The sequence below is a fragment of the Simochromis diagramma genome, unplaced genomic scaffold (genome assembly GCF_900408965.1).
Source record: "Simochromis diagramma unplaced genomic scaffold, fSimDia1.1 OVJJ01000228.1, whole genome shotgun sequence".
NCBI classification, from domain to species: Eukaryota; Metazoa; Chordata; class Actinopteri; order Cichliformes; family Cichlidae; genus Simochromis; species Simochromis diagramma.
The window spans coordinates 394,652-412,076 of record NW_024386873.1 but is presented as its reverse complement, the minus strand read 5'-3'; the positions used below and the strand labels follow the sequence as shown (position 1 = coordinate 412,076).

The window sequence follows — 17,425 nt, the reverse complement described above, 5'->3', positions numbered from 1 at the left end:
ATCAACATTAACAATAAAAAAAAAACAGTTCTGCATTAATACAGGGTCTATCAGAAAGAGTCATCTGATTTCAAAAGGTTTTGAATAAATTTCAAGTTTTACATACACCTACTGGCAACTATGCGAATGTCAGCTGTTTCATACACCCTGAACTTGTTTCTGTAAAATTCTGAACTGGTAGCAGGACACATGGCGCGCTCTAATTTTTGATATTTTTTGCAGGAAAAAAAGTATTTTATTTGAAATATATTTTCAAACACGCCCACCTGCTTTTGTTCAGCTAGCTGACCCGGGTTTTAGCAGCTGATACCCGCCTTAATAAAAAAAGAAAAAAAGACGCCCACCCCATGGACACGTGCTGACGTCACTCGCCTGCACTTGACCGCCTTGACCCGGCTCTGCGGGCGCGTGCTGTTCCCTATTCATTCATATTAACACACCGGCGCGTGCGGATGGAAACAACCCGAGATCAAAGGGAGCGCGAGGGGACGACGGTGTCTGTGTTGCAACAATGTAGCGAGCGCATACCCGCCCCGCGCGCGCACACACCGAGAGCTGTACCCACCTACTACCGTTGTCATAGTTACCTACATACCCGACTGAACGGGTATGTGCACGAGCGAGAAGGGAGGGAGAGAAGGAAGGAAAGGGGGGGGAGAAGCGAGAGAGGAAGGAGGGAGGAAAGGAAGGTAAGAAGGAGGGAGGGAGCGGAATTAGTCAGTGATAGAGGGGAGGAGAGGAGGCGAGGCGGCGGGTGTTCTGCCGAGGTGGACGTGGCGGGTCCGGCGGAGTGAGCTACGAGTGACGGGCAGCGGAGCCGAACCGAGGTGGACAGCCAGCCGGCCATGAAGCGGACCACCCGCAGGTAACGTCCGGCCGTTATCGGCCGCCTGCTCGGCGTCGCCGCGCCGCTCGCCGCCGCGTCGCTCCGCTCGGTTTCCTGCCGTTTTACCGCGCCGCCGGACGCTCGATGACCGCCGTGCCGCCGCTCAGGCTCCGTAGTTTGTGTGCTCCTTTTGTGTTGCGATGTCAGCCGCTCGCCGTAGCGCCGGAACCCCGGGGAAGGGGCCAGGCTAACCGCTGCGCCCTCTCCCCGCCTCACTCTCACTTTCTCCCCCTGCTAGCAGTAGCAGCAGCAGCAGCGCGCTAGCTTAGCAGGCTGCAGACGATAAACAAGATGGCCACTGGCTAGCTGCTAGCTAGCTAGCTAGCCAGCCAGCCAGCCAGCCAGCCAGATAGACATGGCAGCCTGCCCGTCTTTGTAGGGCTGTGAGGCGGCTGCGGAGCGTGTCCTTCCACTGGCAGCCGTGGGTTTGTGTGTGCGAACCGCAGTAAAAGTTGTACAGAGTTGGCGAAGAATGTGGTGTTAGAGCGAGAGCGGAGAGGAGCAACCTCCGGGGAGAACCACCGCCAGCAGCCCGGGAGGCAGGCAGTGCGGCGGCTGCGTGGCGAGTGGAGGGGCCACCTGAGTGCTCGCGGGGTGACAGGTAATATGGAAGGGAGGAGCGCAGGTAATGTTCACCTGAGCGGCAGGGAGGCTAGGAAGCTGCAGCACTGTGCACAGAGCGGCTGTTCTACTTTACCTGAAAACTTTTCAGTGCATGTGTGTGGGAGGCCGCTGCACACACACAGCTGCAGCAGCTGACTGTCTCTTCTAATGACATCCTGCTCCTGCAAACAGCGCACCTCTGCAGGCCGACCTGTGCCCCATTTACAGCTGCCACCACATCAGCTTTGTCTGCATGATGGCGGTGACCGGCTGACTGCAGTCTTACTGTTGTCATGCACCAGTGCAGAAACGGAACCGCAGCAGCTGTTTATAGGGATGTTCCCAAGAGTCATCTCTAACATTGGTATCTGGTATCTGCTCCCCTGAAAGTGTAAAAATGTTTGCTGTAAAGTTATTCAGAGTTTTTCAGGCGTGCTCATGCTGCAGGTGCAGCCTCAAAACCTCAGTAGAGTCTCACCAGTCGCCACACATTAGGCGCCAGGGCCGGACACTAACGGTGGTGGCCTCAAGCCCCTGGGGGCGGGGGGAATCCTGGTTTCAAAATATGCTTGCATACCTGGCTTTCATGCTCAGAGGTGCTGCAGTGTTGGGGGTTTCCTCATGTTACTCTGATTGGCTTTAACTGCTGTTGTCATGGTAATCAACTCCTCTGTCTTCTCTCTACAGGCTCGTGATGGTCAGCCGTACCTGCTGACATCTGGCTGATCTTTCACTACGTCATCGTTTTCCAGAGGACGCTCTCAGGGACTCCCAACCCCCCGCCCCTCCTCCTGTGAGGGCCAGCAGACTTCACCAGCAGGAGGGGAGTGGAGGAGGAGGAGGACTTTTACAAACCTCAGCGATACCTCAGGTGTTGAAACGGAGCAGGTGAGGAGGATTAGCTCCGCCCCCTCACCATGACAGACTTGGAGAGTGAGTGCCTGAGCCTGGGCCTGCCCCCCGAATGCGGCTCGCCTCCCCTGCCGCTGGACTCCTCCCTGCAGGTGGACTGCGGCGCCGGGCCCGTCGGCTCAACCCCGACGCCCTCTCTGGCCCTCCTCTCCTCCGACTGTCCCACGCCCACGCTCAGTTCACTTGCGGCGGAGATCGCAGAGCCGCTGGTGATGCTGCCGTGCGTGAAGAGCGAGCCGGAGGACGGTGACCTGGAGCCCATCAGGACCGTGGACCTGTCAGAGATCCAGCCGCTGTCCACCGCCGAGCTGGGCCAGGACCAGATCAAGATGGAGATCAGTGGCCTCGACTACATCAAGTCTGAGCATCACGGTAACCACGGGAACCACCACCTGGGGCCGTTTCACCACAGTGACGTAACAGAGCTGGACTACAAGTTGCACTATGAGCCGAGCTCAGTGTTCGACTACATCTCCCAGGTAAAACACCAGAGGCCGGCAGCTGAGAGCGACGACGCTGTTATTGTGTTATTATCGTTACTGTCATTCGTGCTTTTTCAAAGTATCTTCATAAATTGGGTATAAATAAAGTTTTTCACATTCTGTGAATAAAAGCGCCCACCACAGTCCATTTAAAGTTCTGCTGATGTAACAGAAACCCTGAGGTTGTTTATCCTGTCAGAGAGCAGCGTAAAAGGCTCAGTCCAACTCGGACGCCGTCAGCGCCAAGCTGTTTTTTTTACTTCTGTTGTGTTTGAAAGGTCTGAATATATTATATAAAGATGTGTGTTTTGTTGTTGGTGGTATCTTCGTAGAAGTTTTGCGATCCATCCGAGGCGCGCTGTGAGTGTGCGTCCACTTCATGCTGTTAGTGCGATGGACGCTCTCACCTTTATGGACATCTGAGGTGAGGCTTCACGATTGCAGCTGCTGCCTTGTTTTCCTCGGCCTTCGTGCGGCCGTTATGCTGCAGGTTGTCATGTTTTGTCGGACGGTCCAATCAGTTACGCCCTTTGCGAGTGCTTCACCTTCCGCTGTGGCTTTTGGTTGCGTCTGTTTGTTTATCTGACTTTAATCTGGTGTGCAGGGGACAGCTGTGATTGGCTCATGTAGGAAGAATGAATTGTCACTATTGGTTGATCGTGTTTAATTAAGTGCGGGGAGACAAAATCACGGCAGAGATTAAAATTCAGTAAATTTGCAACCCTGAGAATTTTGCCAAAGCAGGAGGAGCCCAGGGGTCAGCTCAGGTGTGTGGTTGGCAGGTAACTCGTTGCACACCTGAGGGTCAGAGGAGTGTGAGGAGGCCCTGTGAGTAAACCAAAGCATACAGAGGTTATTAAAAGTGGTAAGAGCAACACAACGAAGTGATAACTGTGACTTGAATAACTGAGTTTAATTTTTGCCATATTTGAGAAGTTGTAGTGTTTTTAGACGTGCTCTCCCTTTATGAGACTCTGGACCTGATCTGATGACAGCTGTACTAAGAGAAGCTCCTGTGATGACGTTCACAGAACTCTGGTGATTTCTACCAACAAAGATTTATCCCCAAAGTTGAAACCTGTTAGGACAGTGGTCCCCAACCCCCGGGCCTCGGACCGGTCCGTGAGTCGTTTGGTACCGGGCCGCGCGAGTTGAGGCTCAGGTGTGAAATGTCTGGTTTTTATTGGTTTTCAGCGTTATTTTGTTATCGTTTTGATCGTTTACTCGGTTTTCCTGGGTCTTTTCACGTCTGTTATGAATAAACCTTCTTTTTTTCGGTACCGGTACTAGTTTTATTTTGTTGTATTTATCCGCGACACCTTAAAGGCCGGTCCGTGAAAATATTGTCGGGCATAAACCGGTCCGTGGCGCAAAAAAGGTTGGAGAGCGCTGTGTTAGGAGATCAGAGCATTTTGGAGATGACCTGGAGTCAGAGCTGTTTGTATATGAAGGAAAGGGCCGCAGTGCTTCCTTTATGACAGGGATGGGGGACTCCAGGCCTCGAGGGCCGGTGTCCTCGATCCAACACAGCTGATTTAAATCTCCTGAAGTTGTAATGAACTAATCATGTGATTCAGGTGTGTTGACCCAGGGTGTGATCTAAAACCTGCAGGACACCGGCCCTCGAGGCCTGGAGTTCGACACCCCTGCACTACACAATTAATGATAATCTGGATTTTTATTATCTGACTTTTTACTACAACCCTCATTTACAAACACGCTTTCCTGTGCCTAATCACCTTGTCTAACATTCCCACTCTCACACTCTGGGTTCAGTATCTTGCCCGAGGGCACTTCAGTCCACTGACCTTCTGATTGGTTGTCTCCCTACCAATCAGACGGCTGTGGCTCTTGGTCAAAGTGCATAATAGGTTCTCTGCAGTTTAGTACTGTCTGCTGTTGTGTTGCTGTCTTACATGGTTGTCGTGACTTTTCTCTTTTGTGAGTCGGGTCAGCGATGGAGGAAATCTTAGATAACCCAAAACATGAAGTGGCTTCCCTCCGCTGGTCCTTCACTGTGTTCATGATGATGTTTTTATGATGAAGGTTCCTTCTTTGTGTAGATGGTTCCACATTTAAGCTGCTCAGTAAGAAAATGCTGTTTTCCTCGGATCAGGAAGAACCTCAGTGAGCCGCTGCAGCTCTGTTGCTGTGGCATGGAGGGAGCTGAGGTTATAACAAGCTGGGAGTCGTCACTGCGAGGAGCTCCGAGAGGAGTCTCAGCTTCTCCTCATCATCAGGCTCACGACTGCAAATCCTTTTAAAGCAAACACCTGAGCTGATCCCACTCCTGTTTATCTCATTTAAACAGCTTTATTTAAACAGCTCAGAGGGACAAACCACGCACTGCGTCATTCTGAACACTTATTTGAATATGAAGTAGGGCTGGGCGATATGGCCTAAAATTCATATCGCGATATAATTTGAAGCACGTGCGGTAACGATATATATCACAATATATTCTTTTCTTCTGTATAACGTATTTTCCACACTATAAGGACTTAAAATCCTTTAATGTTCTCAAAAATCTAGAGTGTGCCTTATGTATGAATTCTGGTTGTGCTTACTGACCTCGAACCGATTTGGGCAGAAATCTGTTAAAAATGTTTTAGTACAGCTTTGGTAAGCCGCACTGCTTGATGGATTGTCAGAGCATTACGGCTGCCATGGTGAGGAGCTTCACGGAGTAATCTGGGTCCAAAACTCCGTCTCTTCAGGTCCCAAAGTCAAACGAACACACAGAGTTAAAAACTGTCTGAATTCTTTCATCTTTAATTAAATTATCAGCGTTGCTGCTTTATCGGGTGTAACAATTAAGTTTTACATCCATGAAAACAGAAGTTATTAAATTTAACGGAGTTAGAAGTTAGCAGGAAGTTAGCTCGCTAGCTTCCACCTAAACATGACACAGCATGTTCTGACTGAGATTTTTGAAACTAATTCAAACGTACAGCTCTGCGACCACTTCCAACATAAATGAAGACAGAAAACTAAACAGCAGTGACGTTTGTAGGGTTACTGAAGTTGGACTACCTGGTATATAATGTTGTGCTACGTGATCGCTAGCGACACAGCTATGTTAGCATAACATTAGCACAGTGAAGCTGGAGGATGAACGCCAACTTTTTTCCACTGATAAAAGTTAACGTGAGAGATTCTGGTGGTCAGGGACAAATGCAATCGCATAGCAGGATGCTGTACACGGGGCAAACTTCAGTCAGGAGAACAACTGAGATCATTCATCCACAATACGAGGTTAGTTATTAATATACTGCAACAACATGGGAACAGAACAGCTGCGAGAGAATTCAGCATTAATGAATCAATGTTATGGAAGTGGAGGAAGCGCAGTTTTTGGCTTTCCCCATATTTCAACAGTGCTTCATCTCTTTGCTATGACTGTCGCCCGGCATAATTTGCAGATGATAATGGTTGTAGCCGCTGCAATGCTTTCAACCAAAACAGGCGCAGCTTGATGACATCATCAACATGCGCTATCGCGGTAGAGCGATATAGTCAAAATCTCTATCGTTGGCCAAATTTATATCGTTTCTATCGTATATCGTTTATATCGCCCACCCCTAATATGAAGCAGAGCCTGAGCTTTAGCCCTGAGGCTAGCCATCAGTTTAGTAATCAAGTATTCTATTGATTAATTGAGTAATTGGATACTTTTGTCTTTGAAAATGCAGTGTTACCTATAAAAAAACATTTCATTTTGTATTTATCTGCTATGTTTCTTTTAAAGAAAACATCTTAGTAAGAAATTACAAGTACACTGATGTTAAAATAAGATACATGCCTTAGTTTTGGCTGTGTGTGTGTGAGCGCCTTTAAAGAAGCACATGGTGGCTGCAATGAAGGAAGTCGAGCGTGTCGGCATTCTCGCTATCGAAGCAAAAACTGTTAGTTTGAATAATCGAGTTATTTGATGAATCGTGGTGAGGATGCTGCGTCATTGTCCGAGGTCTGAAAGCAGATCAGGGCTGAAACTCTCAGACAGCCTTTCATGGAGGTCGGTCACACAAGACTCTCTCAGTGCGTTTTTATCACAGCCATGTGAAATTTGTCCTTTTAAACAGCTGAATTCACAATAGTCATTCTCACACTGTGTGGGCCACGCCTCTGTGAGCTCAGGTGTTTTTAAGCCTGAGTGGCACAGGCGTATAAAATCTAGCACCTGCAAACTGGAAGTGCACAAAGAGCCGTCCATGGAGGTATCTCAGGCTCGCGATGGATGATGTGAACGTCCCACACACACTGACGTCTTGTAGGAAGTCTTCCCAGATCTAGTGGGGGTTCATAAAAGCTGCAGGTCTGTGTGGACAGAAAGGGTGTGATTGAATCCCCGCCCACATTAATGCTGTCTAGTACTGACAGTGATGCTTCCTCTGTAGTGTTTTATCATGCAGTTTACTGTAGAGTCAGTTGAGCAATAGCAACAAAGAGCAGAGAAATGCAAAGATTTGTCTGAGAACAGACACGCAGCAGTGTGAAAACAGCAGAACAGCATCAAACATGAGTGCATGAACATCTGCTGCATCAGCAGCTGAAGGTCACAGTTCTTGTCTTCCTTGAGGTTTTGTCGCTGAGAGCAGACCAGAAATCAGAGGCTGATTTGCTGTTCTTTATCATTTAGCCTGGAGAAACGGTTTGTTGCTTTATAAGAAATCATCACTGTTTGAAGAAAATAAGAACAACCCAGGTTTCTCTTCAGCTCTGTAGCCAGGCTGACAAACAGTCAGAGCTCTGTTGAGCCAACCATCCCTTTAACGTTTAACGTTAATAACTTCTTCACAAATAAATGTTGGTCAGCAGACCTGATGTGCTCGATGCTCAGGTTGAGCAGATGTGACTGCAGCTGTTTTCTTGTTGCAGGTCACTGACACTCTGGAGTACATCAAGTCGGACCACCACGTGGACCTACAGTGTTACTACACCACCGATCTGAGCGCGCTCAAGTCGGAGTACCCCGAGACCAACGCCATGTCCGCCCACCTGCAGCACAACGGCCTCGAGTCCATCCACATGGCCGAGCTGCGCACGGAGCTCAACAAGCTCCGCCCCGACTCCCTGCTCTTGGACAGCATCGGCAAACCGGACGCTGAGTTCGGAGGGGGGGCGCTGTACGAGCTGCAGCCCGCACACGTGGGGAAGTCCTCCACGGAGGCGATGATGGCGGCAGGAAGGGCAGGAGGGAGTCTGGTGGTCACGACTAAAACGCAGAGCCCGACGGTGAGGAAACCTCGCAACATGCAGGGTGAAAAACCATTCTCCTGCACGCAGTGCGGGAAAAACTTCAGCACGCTGGGAAACCTGAAAACGCACCAGCGCATACACACGGGCGAGCGGCCGTACACCTGCTCACAGTGCGGCAAGAGCTTCGGCCAGGCGGGCAACCTCAAGCGGCATCAGCTCATCCACACAGGCCAGAAGCCGTACGTCTGCGCCCACTGCCCCAAAGGCTTCACCAAAGCCGACGACCTGCGCTCACACCAGCGGCTGCACACCGGCGAGCGCCCGTTCATCTGCACCACCTGCGGCAAGAGCTTCAGCCAGTCCAAGGAGCTGAAGGCGCACCACCTGAGCCACACGGGCGAGCGTCCGTACTGCTGCCAGCACTGCGGCAAGAGCTTCACCAAGGAGACGAGCTACCGCAACCACGTCCAGATCCACACCGGCGAGAAGCCCTTCACCTGCTCGCAGTGCGGAAAGACTTTCAGCAACTCGGGCGTCTTAAAAACCCACGAGAAGATCCACACGGGCGAGCGGCCGTTCGGCTGCACGCAGTGCGGGAAGAGCTTCGGCCGTCTCGGCCACCTGAAGGCGCACCAGCAGATCCACACGGGCGAGCGGCCGTACGCCTGCCCCCAGTGCGGGAAGACTTTCAGCCAGTCGGGCCACCTCAAAGCACACGAGCAGATCCACAAGCGAGAGCGAGCGGACACGGCGAGCACCAGCAGTGACGGCGGCAGCAGCGCCGTGGGCAGTGACAGTAGTTAACTGCAAACCCTTTAACCTCCGGAAAAACAAAGTATTATTCCTTTTTTTTTTTTTATAAATACGATATATAAAGCTTTTCCTCATGAGTTTTTCTTACATTTTCATACCTTTTGTGCTCTTTTTGCATTTTATCTGTGGGCAGGGCGGACTGACGCATTTGCTCTTATGCAAGTGTCTGTGTGTGCGTACACGTTATATACCGTGTGTCTGGGGTGGCGGGTGGGTGGGGCTGTAGATAATCTTTAAACTGGACTGACTGTAGAGTACCAGGACTTATTTTTGGAGACCTTAACAAGCACAAATACTTAAGAGACCAACAGTTTGAGTACTTCATTTTTGTATTTCCTGTTTTTTACTGACTCAGACCAGCAGTTCCTGACAGACCGTGACCCCGTTTACCGAAAACTGCACACTCACGGCACTGAAACGCCATCTCAGTACGCTCTAAAGGAACACGAAAAGGTCCAAAATCCCAGCCTCCCATTCCACAGCGCACTAGAATCGGGCTTCGTAGTCCAGTCGCTCTGTGGTGTCGCTGATAACTGATGGAAGCTTTATCCTTCCTCTGTAACTTAAATCTATGTGACCCGAACAATATCGGCTGCAGTTCTGATTCATTCAGGTTTCTGTGAAATATCTCACGAGTCTGCTGCGCTCTCCACCGTCCCTGCAAAGAGATCAGCCTGGAGAAATAGTTTGTTGCTTTATAAGAAAGCCCTCCACAAAGCCAGAACATCTTACTATTCATCACTGATTGAAGAAAATAAGAACAACCCCAGGTTTCTCTTCAGCTCTGTAGCCAGGCTGACAAACAGTCATCAGATTGATGGTCGACTGTTTTCTTAGTTTTCCCCTCCTATTTTTTTTTTTTTTTTTTTTTTTTTTTTTTTTACAGGAACCGTAACTTTTTACAGTGTTGCTGTTGTAGTAAAACCTACAAACTAGCTGGAATGGTTTGGTCTACACTAGGCTTTTATTTTGAAACTCGGTGGAATCTCTGTGCCTATTCTGTCCAGCCGGGGGAGTGTTAGTTTTTTGTGTTTTGTTTTTTGTTTTCTTTCTCTCATGCTTGTCAGCCGGCGGTGACTTGAATGCATGGCGTTCACTGACAGCAGAGCGATCAGCGATCCCGCTCGTGGAAAGGGAAGCTCGCTGTTCTTCCAGTTTTGATTTTCCTCATTGATTCTCGAGGGTAACCCTGTGGGCGATAAACGGGTGTAGTGGGTCATGAGGTTGAGCCACAGCTGCAACATGAAGCCCCTAACAGAGCCTTCAGTATTCTCATAAGTGTACGACGTTCGTGTCTGTGAGCTCGCGTGAATCTGACCTTGGACCGACTCTGTTACAGCGTTGTAGTTTTTATGTGAAAAGAAGAAACGTGGCATTTCTCGGTGAACGGGGTCTGACCTCTTCAGGTTCGTCCATTTGTGTTTTTGGCAGTCAAAGTACTTAAACTCAGGTGAGAGTACTTCCTGCCAGTTTACTAGTATTTTACTTGCAGGTGTGGGTACTCGCAGGATGTGGATGTACTGTTAAACTCTTTGATCTTTTCCACGTTTTTATTGAGCAGTATTGATTGATCGGGATACGGCAGGCGTCTTTTTGTTGCTGATGATAATCACGTGACGGTTTATTATTATTATTATTATTATTTTAATAATTTGTTAAAGTCAGTTTTTAGCGTTGTTGGGCTCCAGAGGACCAAAATTCATCATCAGCACAAAGGAGCCCAACCCCCCCCCCCCCGTCTAGATCGCTCACTGTGTACAAATCTATTGATTATGTAATTCTTACAAAATAAAATGTAATAAAAGTTAAAAAAAGAGAAACAAAAGGTGGAGGCAATTGAGCATCTTGTACTGGAAGAAAGTTAATAAAGAAACTAATGATACATGTTTCAGTTTCCGTCTGTTTCTGCTGGAATGTGTCGGCTTGTTTTCAGAAACAGGAAGTCTGCCGTCCTCACAGAGTCATGAAGAAGTGGGGGTTATCTAGAGACCAAACAGGTTGTATGGAAACAAACTCAAAAGCTTTAACATGGGAGTCTATGGGGACTGACTCACTGCTACCTCTGCTGGACACCAGAGGAACTGCAGGTAGGAGCTGCTGTTGTTCGGTCTCTAACACCGAAACATGTCCAGCAAAAATGCTGAGAACTAGTTTTTGAAACATCCTACAGGTACCCACCTTCTCAGAGTAAGAGCTGTGCCATAAAAATATGGATGATTGTGAATAATAAGCTGGAGTAGTTTTTAGAATTCATCTTACTGTGATCAATTTCTTTAACAGCTGATGCAAAGATGTATGTTTTGAATTTCAGTTCATGAAGCAGAAGAAACGGTTGCTATGAGGTGAAAAGGATGTGAAGGTGTTTTAAAAATACTTTTTACTGCCTTTGGTTGATGTTTGAGAATAAAGACGTTTCGTTTGAGTAACGCGGAAGTTTGTGAGCACAGACATTAATTTCAGACACTTTTTGAGTTTTGTTGCGTTTTATTTGTTGAAGCGGAACACAGAAGACCTGCAAACACAGCAGTAAAGTTTCACCAGCATAAGCCAAGAAAATGCTTCCCCTCACAAACCCTCCATCTTTAGACCGCCTGTGGTTTCCTGTGAAGGTGAGAAGCGATCTTCAGGTGGAGGTGTGCACTCGCCCAGCATGCAGGAAGGTGAAGAAAGGTGGAGATCCGACTCCAACCCCGGGCAGGCAGACACGTGATTGGCCTCAGATGGTTTCCTCCACAACCTTTGTGATAATTGTTTTGGTTGTGGTGGAGGTAGAGGAGGAGAGCGAAGATCTGCGTGGGAAATGAGACAAAGCTGGTCAGAGATGCTCGTCTGAAAAGCAGAACCCGCTCACACGTTTACAGGTAGGTGCTGTAGTGCAACTCCCAAGTTTCCAACATCAGTTGACCAAAATGAGCAGAAGCCGAAACGTCTGCAAACTGAAGTAAAAATGAGTGCCAGACCGTGGTTTTGTGTAATGCCAGTTTGCACCACAAGAGGGCACAAAGAGGCAGTGCAACTTCCTGTGACCAGCAGGAGAGGAAGAGGAACATGAATGTGAGTTTGGACACTGTCAGGCTCCTTAGATAAACACTCTTTTTCTTCAAAGCTAACGAGCAGCTTAAATTCTGCATATTCAGAAAACTGTGGTGAACAGTTTACTTCTATTTTGCAGAGGGGAATTACACAATGTACCATTGAAGGTACATTGATCAGGACTTTCCAGATTGAACTAATGTTAGCAGCCGATGGTAACACTAAAACTAAGGATATTTCCTCTGTATATTTAAGTTTTCCAAGTAACCTCTGTAAGGAGAAGGAGGAGAGAGCAGGGCCACAGAGAGCTGAGGCCGTCCTGGTGAGCTCTTCTTACCCGCCTCCCTCTCCGTCGAGCAGCCTCCTGTACTCGGCGATCTCCAGCTCTAGTCTGGTCTTGATGTCCAGGAGAATCTGGTACTCCTGTCCCTGCCTCTCCAGGTCTGCTCTGAGCTGCACCAGCTGCTCCTCCAGACTGCTCACCTGCACAGGTGAACCCGGTGTGAGTGTAAAAGCTGAAAGCAGCTGACGGAACATTTGGATGCGACCCCATGAGAGCAGGACTCACCCTCATCTGGAATCCTTCCATCTTCATGCCGTAGCTGCCCTGGACTTCGGCGAGTTGGGCTTCAAGGGACATTTTCTGTAAAAACACGAGCAGGTCAGAGACAGAAGCTCTACCTGTGGATGAGGTCGTGACATTGGGCTACATTTCAGCCACCTCTCTGCGACTCAGGATTTTAGGAATCAGAGGAAACGAGGCCACGATGTGAAGATGTAACTGAACCAGCCTGATGTTACTCCCCAGGGAGGATTTTCTAAAACCCAGAACTTAGTACCCTCACAATTCCTGTTCTTTGACTTTGTCCTTTGACATTTTGAATGAGGACCCCTCTGTGCCCTCTTCTAACTCCCTCTGTCCAGCAGCCTCCGGCACTAACATTAGAGAGACTGGTGGCTGCTGTATTCTTGTTTATTTTCAGGGATCAGAACTGACCCCTAGCTGGCTTTCCTCTGGCTAATGTTAGCTAACAGTATGTTATCTGCTCATAGGGCTCGATGCTTGGACCACTGATATTCAAGCTCATCATTAACCGTTTGACATTTTTAATAAGTTGCTCTCGTTATTATTAAAAATGTATTGATGTAATTATGAGTTAAACGGTTCATCTCACCATGCTGAGCTGAGACTGGAGCTCAATCTCCAGAGCCTGAAGCTGACTCTTCACTTCCTTTACTTCCACGGTTGATGTCTTCAGTGTCATTTCTGTGGCTGCCACCTCCTTGGTGAGGACCTCCGACTGAAAGAAGAAGAAGAGGAAGTAGTGAACAAAAACAAGCTGCTGCAGGTTTCTGTTGAATAGCAGAAAGCTGACGTACCTTGGCCTGGAACCAGCCCTCTGCGTCTTTGAGCGCTTTGGCGGCGACGGTTTCGTAGTGCTCTCTGATCTCCTCCATGACTTTGTTGAGGTCCTGCTGAGGAGCAGCGTCCACCTCCACATTCACCTGACCGCTCATCTGAGTGCGCATGGACACCAGGTCCTAAAGGACAGGGAGGCGGGGCTAAGGATACCAGCATGTTTTAAGATTGCGTGTGAGACGGATCTGCTTACCTCCTCGTGGTTCTTCTTCATGCTTGCCAGATCGTCTGTCAGGGCTTCGATCTGCATGTTCAGGTCAGTCTTGGCCACGTCCACCTCTCCCAACAGCGCCTTCAGCCCGGCGATGTCGGCCTCGACCGACTGACGCATCCCCAGCTCGTTCTCGTACCTGTTAAAGTTAAAGACGCAGAAAATAATGGGTTAGTTCTGATGAATAAAATCCAAACAACAATTCTGTGAATAACTTTTATCAGCATTTGGTGTTTGTGCTGATTTCAAGACAAAAACCAGAACTCTATTTTTTTCTTTTAGTAATCTTGAGGCTCGTTTCTACGGATTAAACAGTTAAATGTTCAAATAAACTTTAATGAAAAGAAGTGAATCCTAGACTTTCTGAGAAACATCTGCTAAAATCATCTTTAAATTCTAACAAATGAGCTCCAATGAGTTCTCATGTTTATCTAATCTAAGTCTAATTTTTGCTCTTGCTGGACGATGATTTTTCTGGATGAGAGAAAATCAAAAAATCAGACTGAGGAGTTTGTCTGTTCTTGATGTTTTTCTACCAGCAGACAGCAGAAGGGGCTGAAGAGAGGCAATATCACAGTAGGGAGGTTTTCACTGTCAGGACGTCTATTTCAGAGCATTTTTCTGTCAGAAGAAAACAGCAGCAAGAAAGTACAAAGAACACAGGAAGAGAAATAAAAGGAAAAAAAGGAGCCACTGACTTCAACCTGAAGTCGTCTGATGCGAGCCGGGCGTTGTCGATGTTCAACATGACGGTACCTTTGGCGATGATGGCATCCTGGATCTGAAAACCAGCACAGAGCCACAAAAAAAGGGAAATCAATCAATGGTAGATTATCAATAATGCTAATCAGATGATGCCATTCAATAAAGAAGGGTTAATAAATCAAACATTACAGAGAATAACAACAAAGCCAATCAGATCTCCTCACGCCGTAACACGCCCATCAGTCGCAGCAGCTGCTTTAATGTGAAAAACCAAAGCTCGTGTTTCCTGTTGGAGCCAAACGAAGACCAAAAACAAGTGACTGGTTTACAGGTGACATCAGTCTTGGAGGGCGTGGCTGCTTCACTCGGAGCACTCTCACACAGGTGTGGTTCACCTCAGATTTCCATCCACTCACTGGGAGCCTCCCACCAGATTACTGACACTACTCTTCTTTCCAGCCTCTCGGTCAAAAGCTGCTGTGATTACAAAGGTTTTCTATTCTTTCTCAAAATCACCAGAAGGTTCGAGTGCTTTTTTTAAATTGTAAAAGTATGAATGAAGCCCCAGCAGTGCAAACATCTTTCTGGACTGCACTGTGAGTGGATTTGTTAAAAAAAAGAAAAATCAAATGTAGGTTTTCTCCAACTTTAAATATGAGTTTTTTTAGGCACAACAAAACATTGTTCACTTGAGCTTCCATGCAATTTCAAACTTTATTTTTATGTCTTTTCATAAAACATTATGTGATTTCATAAATGTAAACTTTAAAATGTGGACCAATAGGAGCGGAGACCCCTGAACACCATCTGCCCCGTTTCCTCACCTTGGCATGCAGCTCGGCGATGGTGGCGTAGAAGGCGCTGTAGTCCCTGGCGGCCGGGCCAGCCTTCGTCTCCACGAACTGCTTGATCTTCAGCTCCAGCTCGCCGTTGGCCTTCTCCAGCGACGCCACTTTGGCGAGATAGCTGGCGAGACGGTCGTTCAGGTTCTGCATGGTGAACTTCTCGTTGCCGATGACGCTGTCGTCCATCCCTGCTCCTCCGCCAAAGCCACCCCCAAATCCTCCACCTGCAGCAAAGCCTGCACCAAATCCTCCACCTGCACCTGCACCAAATCCTCCACCTCCACCCGCACTGAAAGCTGCACCAGCTCCTCCACCGAGGCCGCCACCAGCGGCGAAGGTTCTCCCGGCCTGTGAGACCCTGACACTACTGCCTCCTCCAGCAACGCTGTACGAGCTCATGCTTCTGGATGAACGGCTGCTGCCTAAGCCTCCGCCGATGGAGCCTCGTGAGAGCATCATGGTAGCCATAGTGATGGAGCAGAAAAGAGGAGGTGCTTGTCAGTCTGTCTTCTCCGGTGGAAGGAGCAGGAGAGAAGTGAGGAGAGAGTGAGGAGGTCGCTGCTTTTAAAGCTTCTCAGGTGGGCTGAACTGCAGGTACAGGGGCAGGGTTAGGGGGGAGGGTCGGGGAGGGCAGGGCTGGAGGGGAGGGCCGCGGTCCACAATGTCCTACCTCCAGCTTGAATTCTTTTCTCCGACTTCATTCGGCACTTTTGCACACCATGACATATATTTACACACATATTTTTGTCCTTTTATATTTTTATGTATATTCATGTTTAGCCCTATATCTGTAGCTCAATATGTATCTATTGATATCTCTGTTTCTACACTTCATGTTATATGAATGCTTGGCATTTGTTGTATGTGTGCTGCTGTGACCGCTCAGTGTCCCTCTGGGATCAATAAAGTCTCTCTGATTCTGATTCATGAGACACAAACGGGAGAGACGTTTTCCATGTGAGGCACGGCAGAGCTCAGAGGCTTCATGTTTCCATGTTATCTGTCTGAACACGACAGCAGCTGAGACCAAATCTTCGTCCTGACCCGGCTGCTCTGCAGATCCTCAGCTGATCTGCAGAGACACAGAGAGCACATTCCTCCATTATTAACTTCTCCTCTCGTTGTTTGAGGGGAATTTTTGCTTCTTTCCCGTTACACTCGTTACATCCATCAACACACACAGCTGCCCCTCCCTAAGCCTGCAGTTCCTCTGACATCCACTAGAAGCTCCAGCAGTGAGTCAGTCCTATAGACTCTCATTTTAAAAACTTCCAGCAGAATTAATTCATATTCATTTCATCCATTTTCTTCTGCTTCTCTGGGGTCGAGTCCTGGGGACAGGAAGACAGGACAAGGACAACTATATGCTTTAGCAAAAAGGAAAGTTTGAAGCCTAATCTTGAAAGTAGAGATAGTGTCTGTCTCCTGAATCCAAACTGGAAGCTGGTTCCACAGAAGAGGGGCCTGAAAACTGAAGGCTCTGCCTCCCATTCTACTTTAAATACTCTAGGAACAACAAGTAGGCCTGCAGAGCGAGAGCGAAGTGCTCTGATAGGGTGATATGGTACTACAAGGTCATTAAGATAAGATGGGGCCTGATTATTTAAGACCTTGTATGTGAGGAGCAGGATTTTGAATTCTGGATTTAACAGGAAGCCAAAACAGGAGAAATCTGCTCTCTCTTTCTAGTAGGACTCTTGCTGCAGCATTTTGGATCAGCTGAAGGCTTTTCAGGGAGTTTTTAGGACTTCCTGATAATAATGAATTACAGTCGTCCAGCCTGGAAGTAATAAATGTATGAACTAGTTTCTCAGCTTCAAAGCTGCCGTCGAGTCTGTATTGAAGTAAACACAGTTGGGTTGAAATGGGCGTGTGTGGAAAAGCATTTTACGCATAAAAACATGGTTTAGAGGAAAACATGCAGAGTGCATTAATATGTCATGTTTTCACCACTTTACAGTCACATCTGCAGAAACCCATCAGATTCTGTTTTTCAAAGGTATGAAGGTGTGATTACATCGGTGCCTCTGGCCTGCATGCTATAACTTTATATAACATGAAGTGAATATCGTGTTCCATCACTCAGCACAAAGAGTCTTCAGTTGGATGATGACAGCAGCTGGAATGCCCTCTGGCACCCAGCGCTCATCTATCACCTGTCAGCGTCCTATTTAAGGTGCTCACTGTGGGAAAACGCCCCCGGCTTAGCGTCTGTTTGTAGGATCGTCATGGAGAGCAGCATCTTAGTGACTCTCTTTTGTCACATAGAAGCGCTCTTTGTTGTATAAACTCTGTGTGAAGTTAACCTCTGCAGCT

General features: G+C 48.0%; 2 protein-coding genes across 4 annotated transcripts; one reads left to right on the top strand and one right to left on the bottom strand.

Annotated features, from left to right (window-relative positions):
- Positions 1-410: 410 nt before the first annotated feature.
- On the top strand, positions 411-10,779 carry si:dkeyp-113d7.1 (uncharacterized protein LOC407709 homolog). Of its 2 annotated transcripts, none has more exons than XM_040031771.1 (3): positions 411-607; positions 2,177-2,880; positions 7,762-10,779. In XM_040031771.1, exons 2-3 carry the CDS (start codon positions 2,407-2,409, stop codon positions 8,884-8,886), a joined length of 1,599 nt encoding a protein of 532 aa, XP_039887705.1. In that variant the 5' UTR covers positions 411-607; positions 2,177-2,406; the 3' UTR covers positions 8,887-10,779. The 2 variants fall into 2 exon arrangements, with proteins under 2 accessions (XP_039887705.1, XP_039887704.1); XM_040031770.1 differs by lacking the exon at positions 411-607 and adding an exon at positions 706-865.
- A 580-nt stretch (positions 10,780-11,359) lies between these two features.
- LOC120733514 (keratin, type I cytoskeletal 50 kDa-like) lies at positions 11,360-15,657 on the bottom strand. 2 transcript variants are annotated; one of them, XM_040031773.1, is made up of 9 exons: positions 15,347-15,657; positions 15,089-15,316; positions 14,258-14,340; positions 13,542-13,698; positions 13,309-13,470; positions 13,104-13,229; positions 12,497-12,571; positions 12,266-12,411; positions 11,360-11,684 (listed from the first exon to the last, which is right to left on the bottom strand). In XM_040031773.1, exons 1-9 carry the CDS (start codon positions 15,575-15,577, stop codon positions 11,612-11,614), a joined length of 1,281 nt encoding a protein of 426 aa, XP_039887707.1. In that variant the 5' UTR covers positions 15,578-15,657; the 3' UTR covers positions 11,360-11,611. The 2 variants fall into 2 exon arrangements, with proteins under 2 accessions (XP_039887707.1, XP_039887706.1); XM_040031772.1 differs by having other exon boundaries at positions 15,089-15,656.
- Between the last annotated feature and the right edge of the window lie 1,768 nt (positions 15,658-17,425).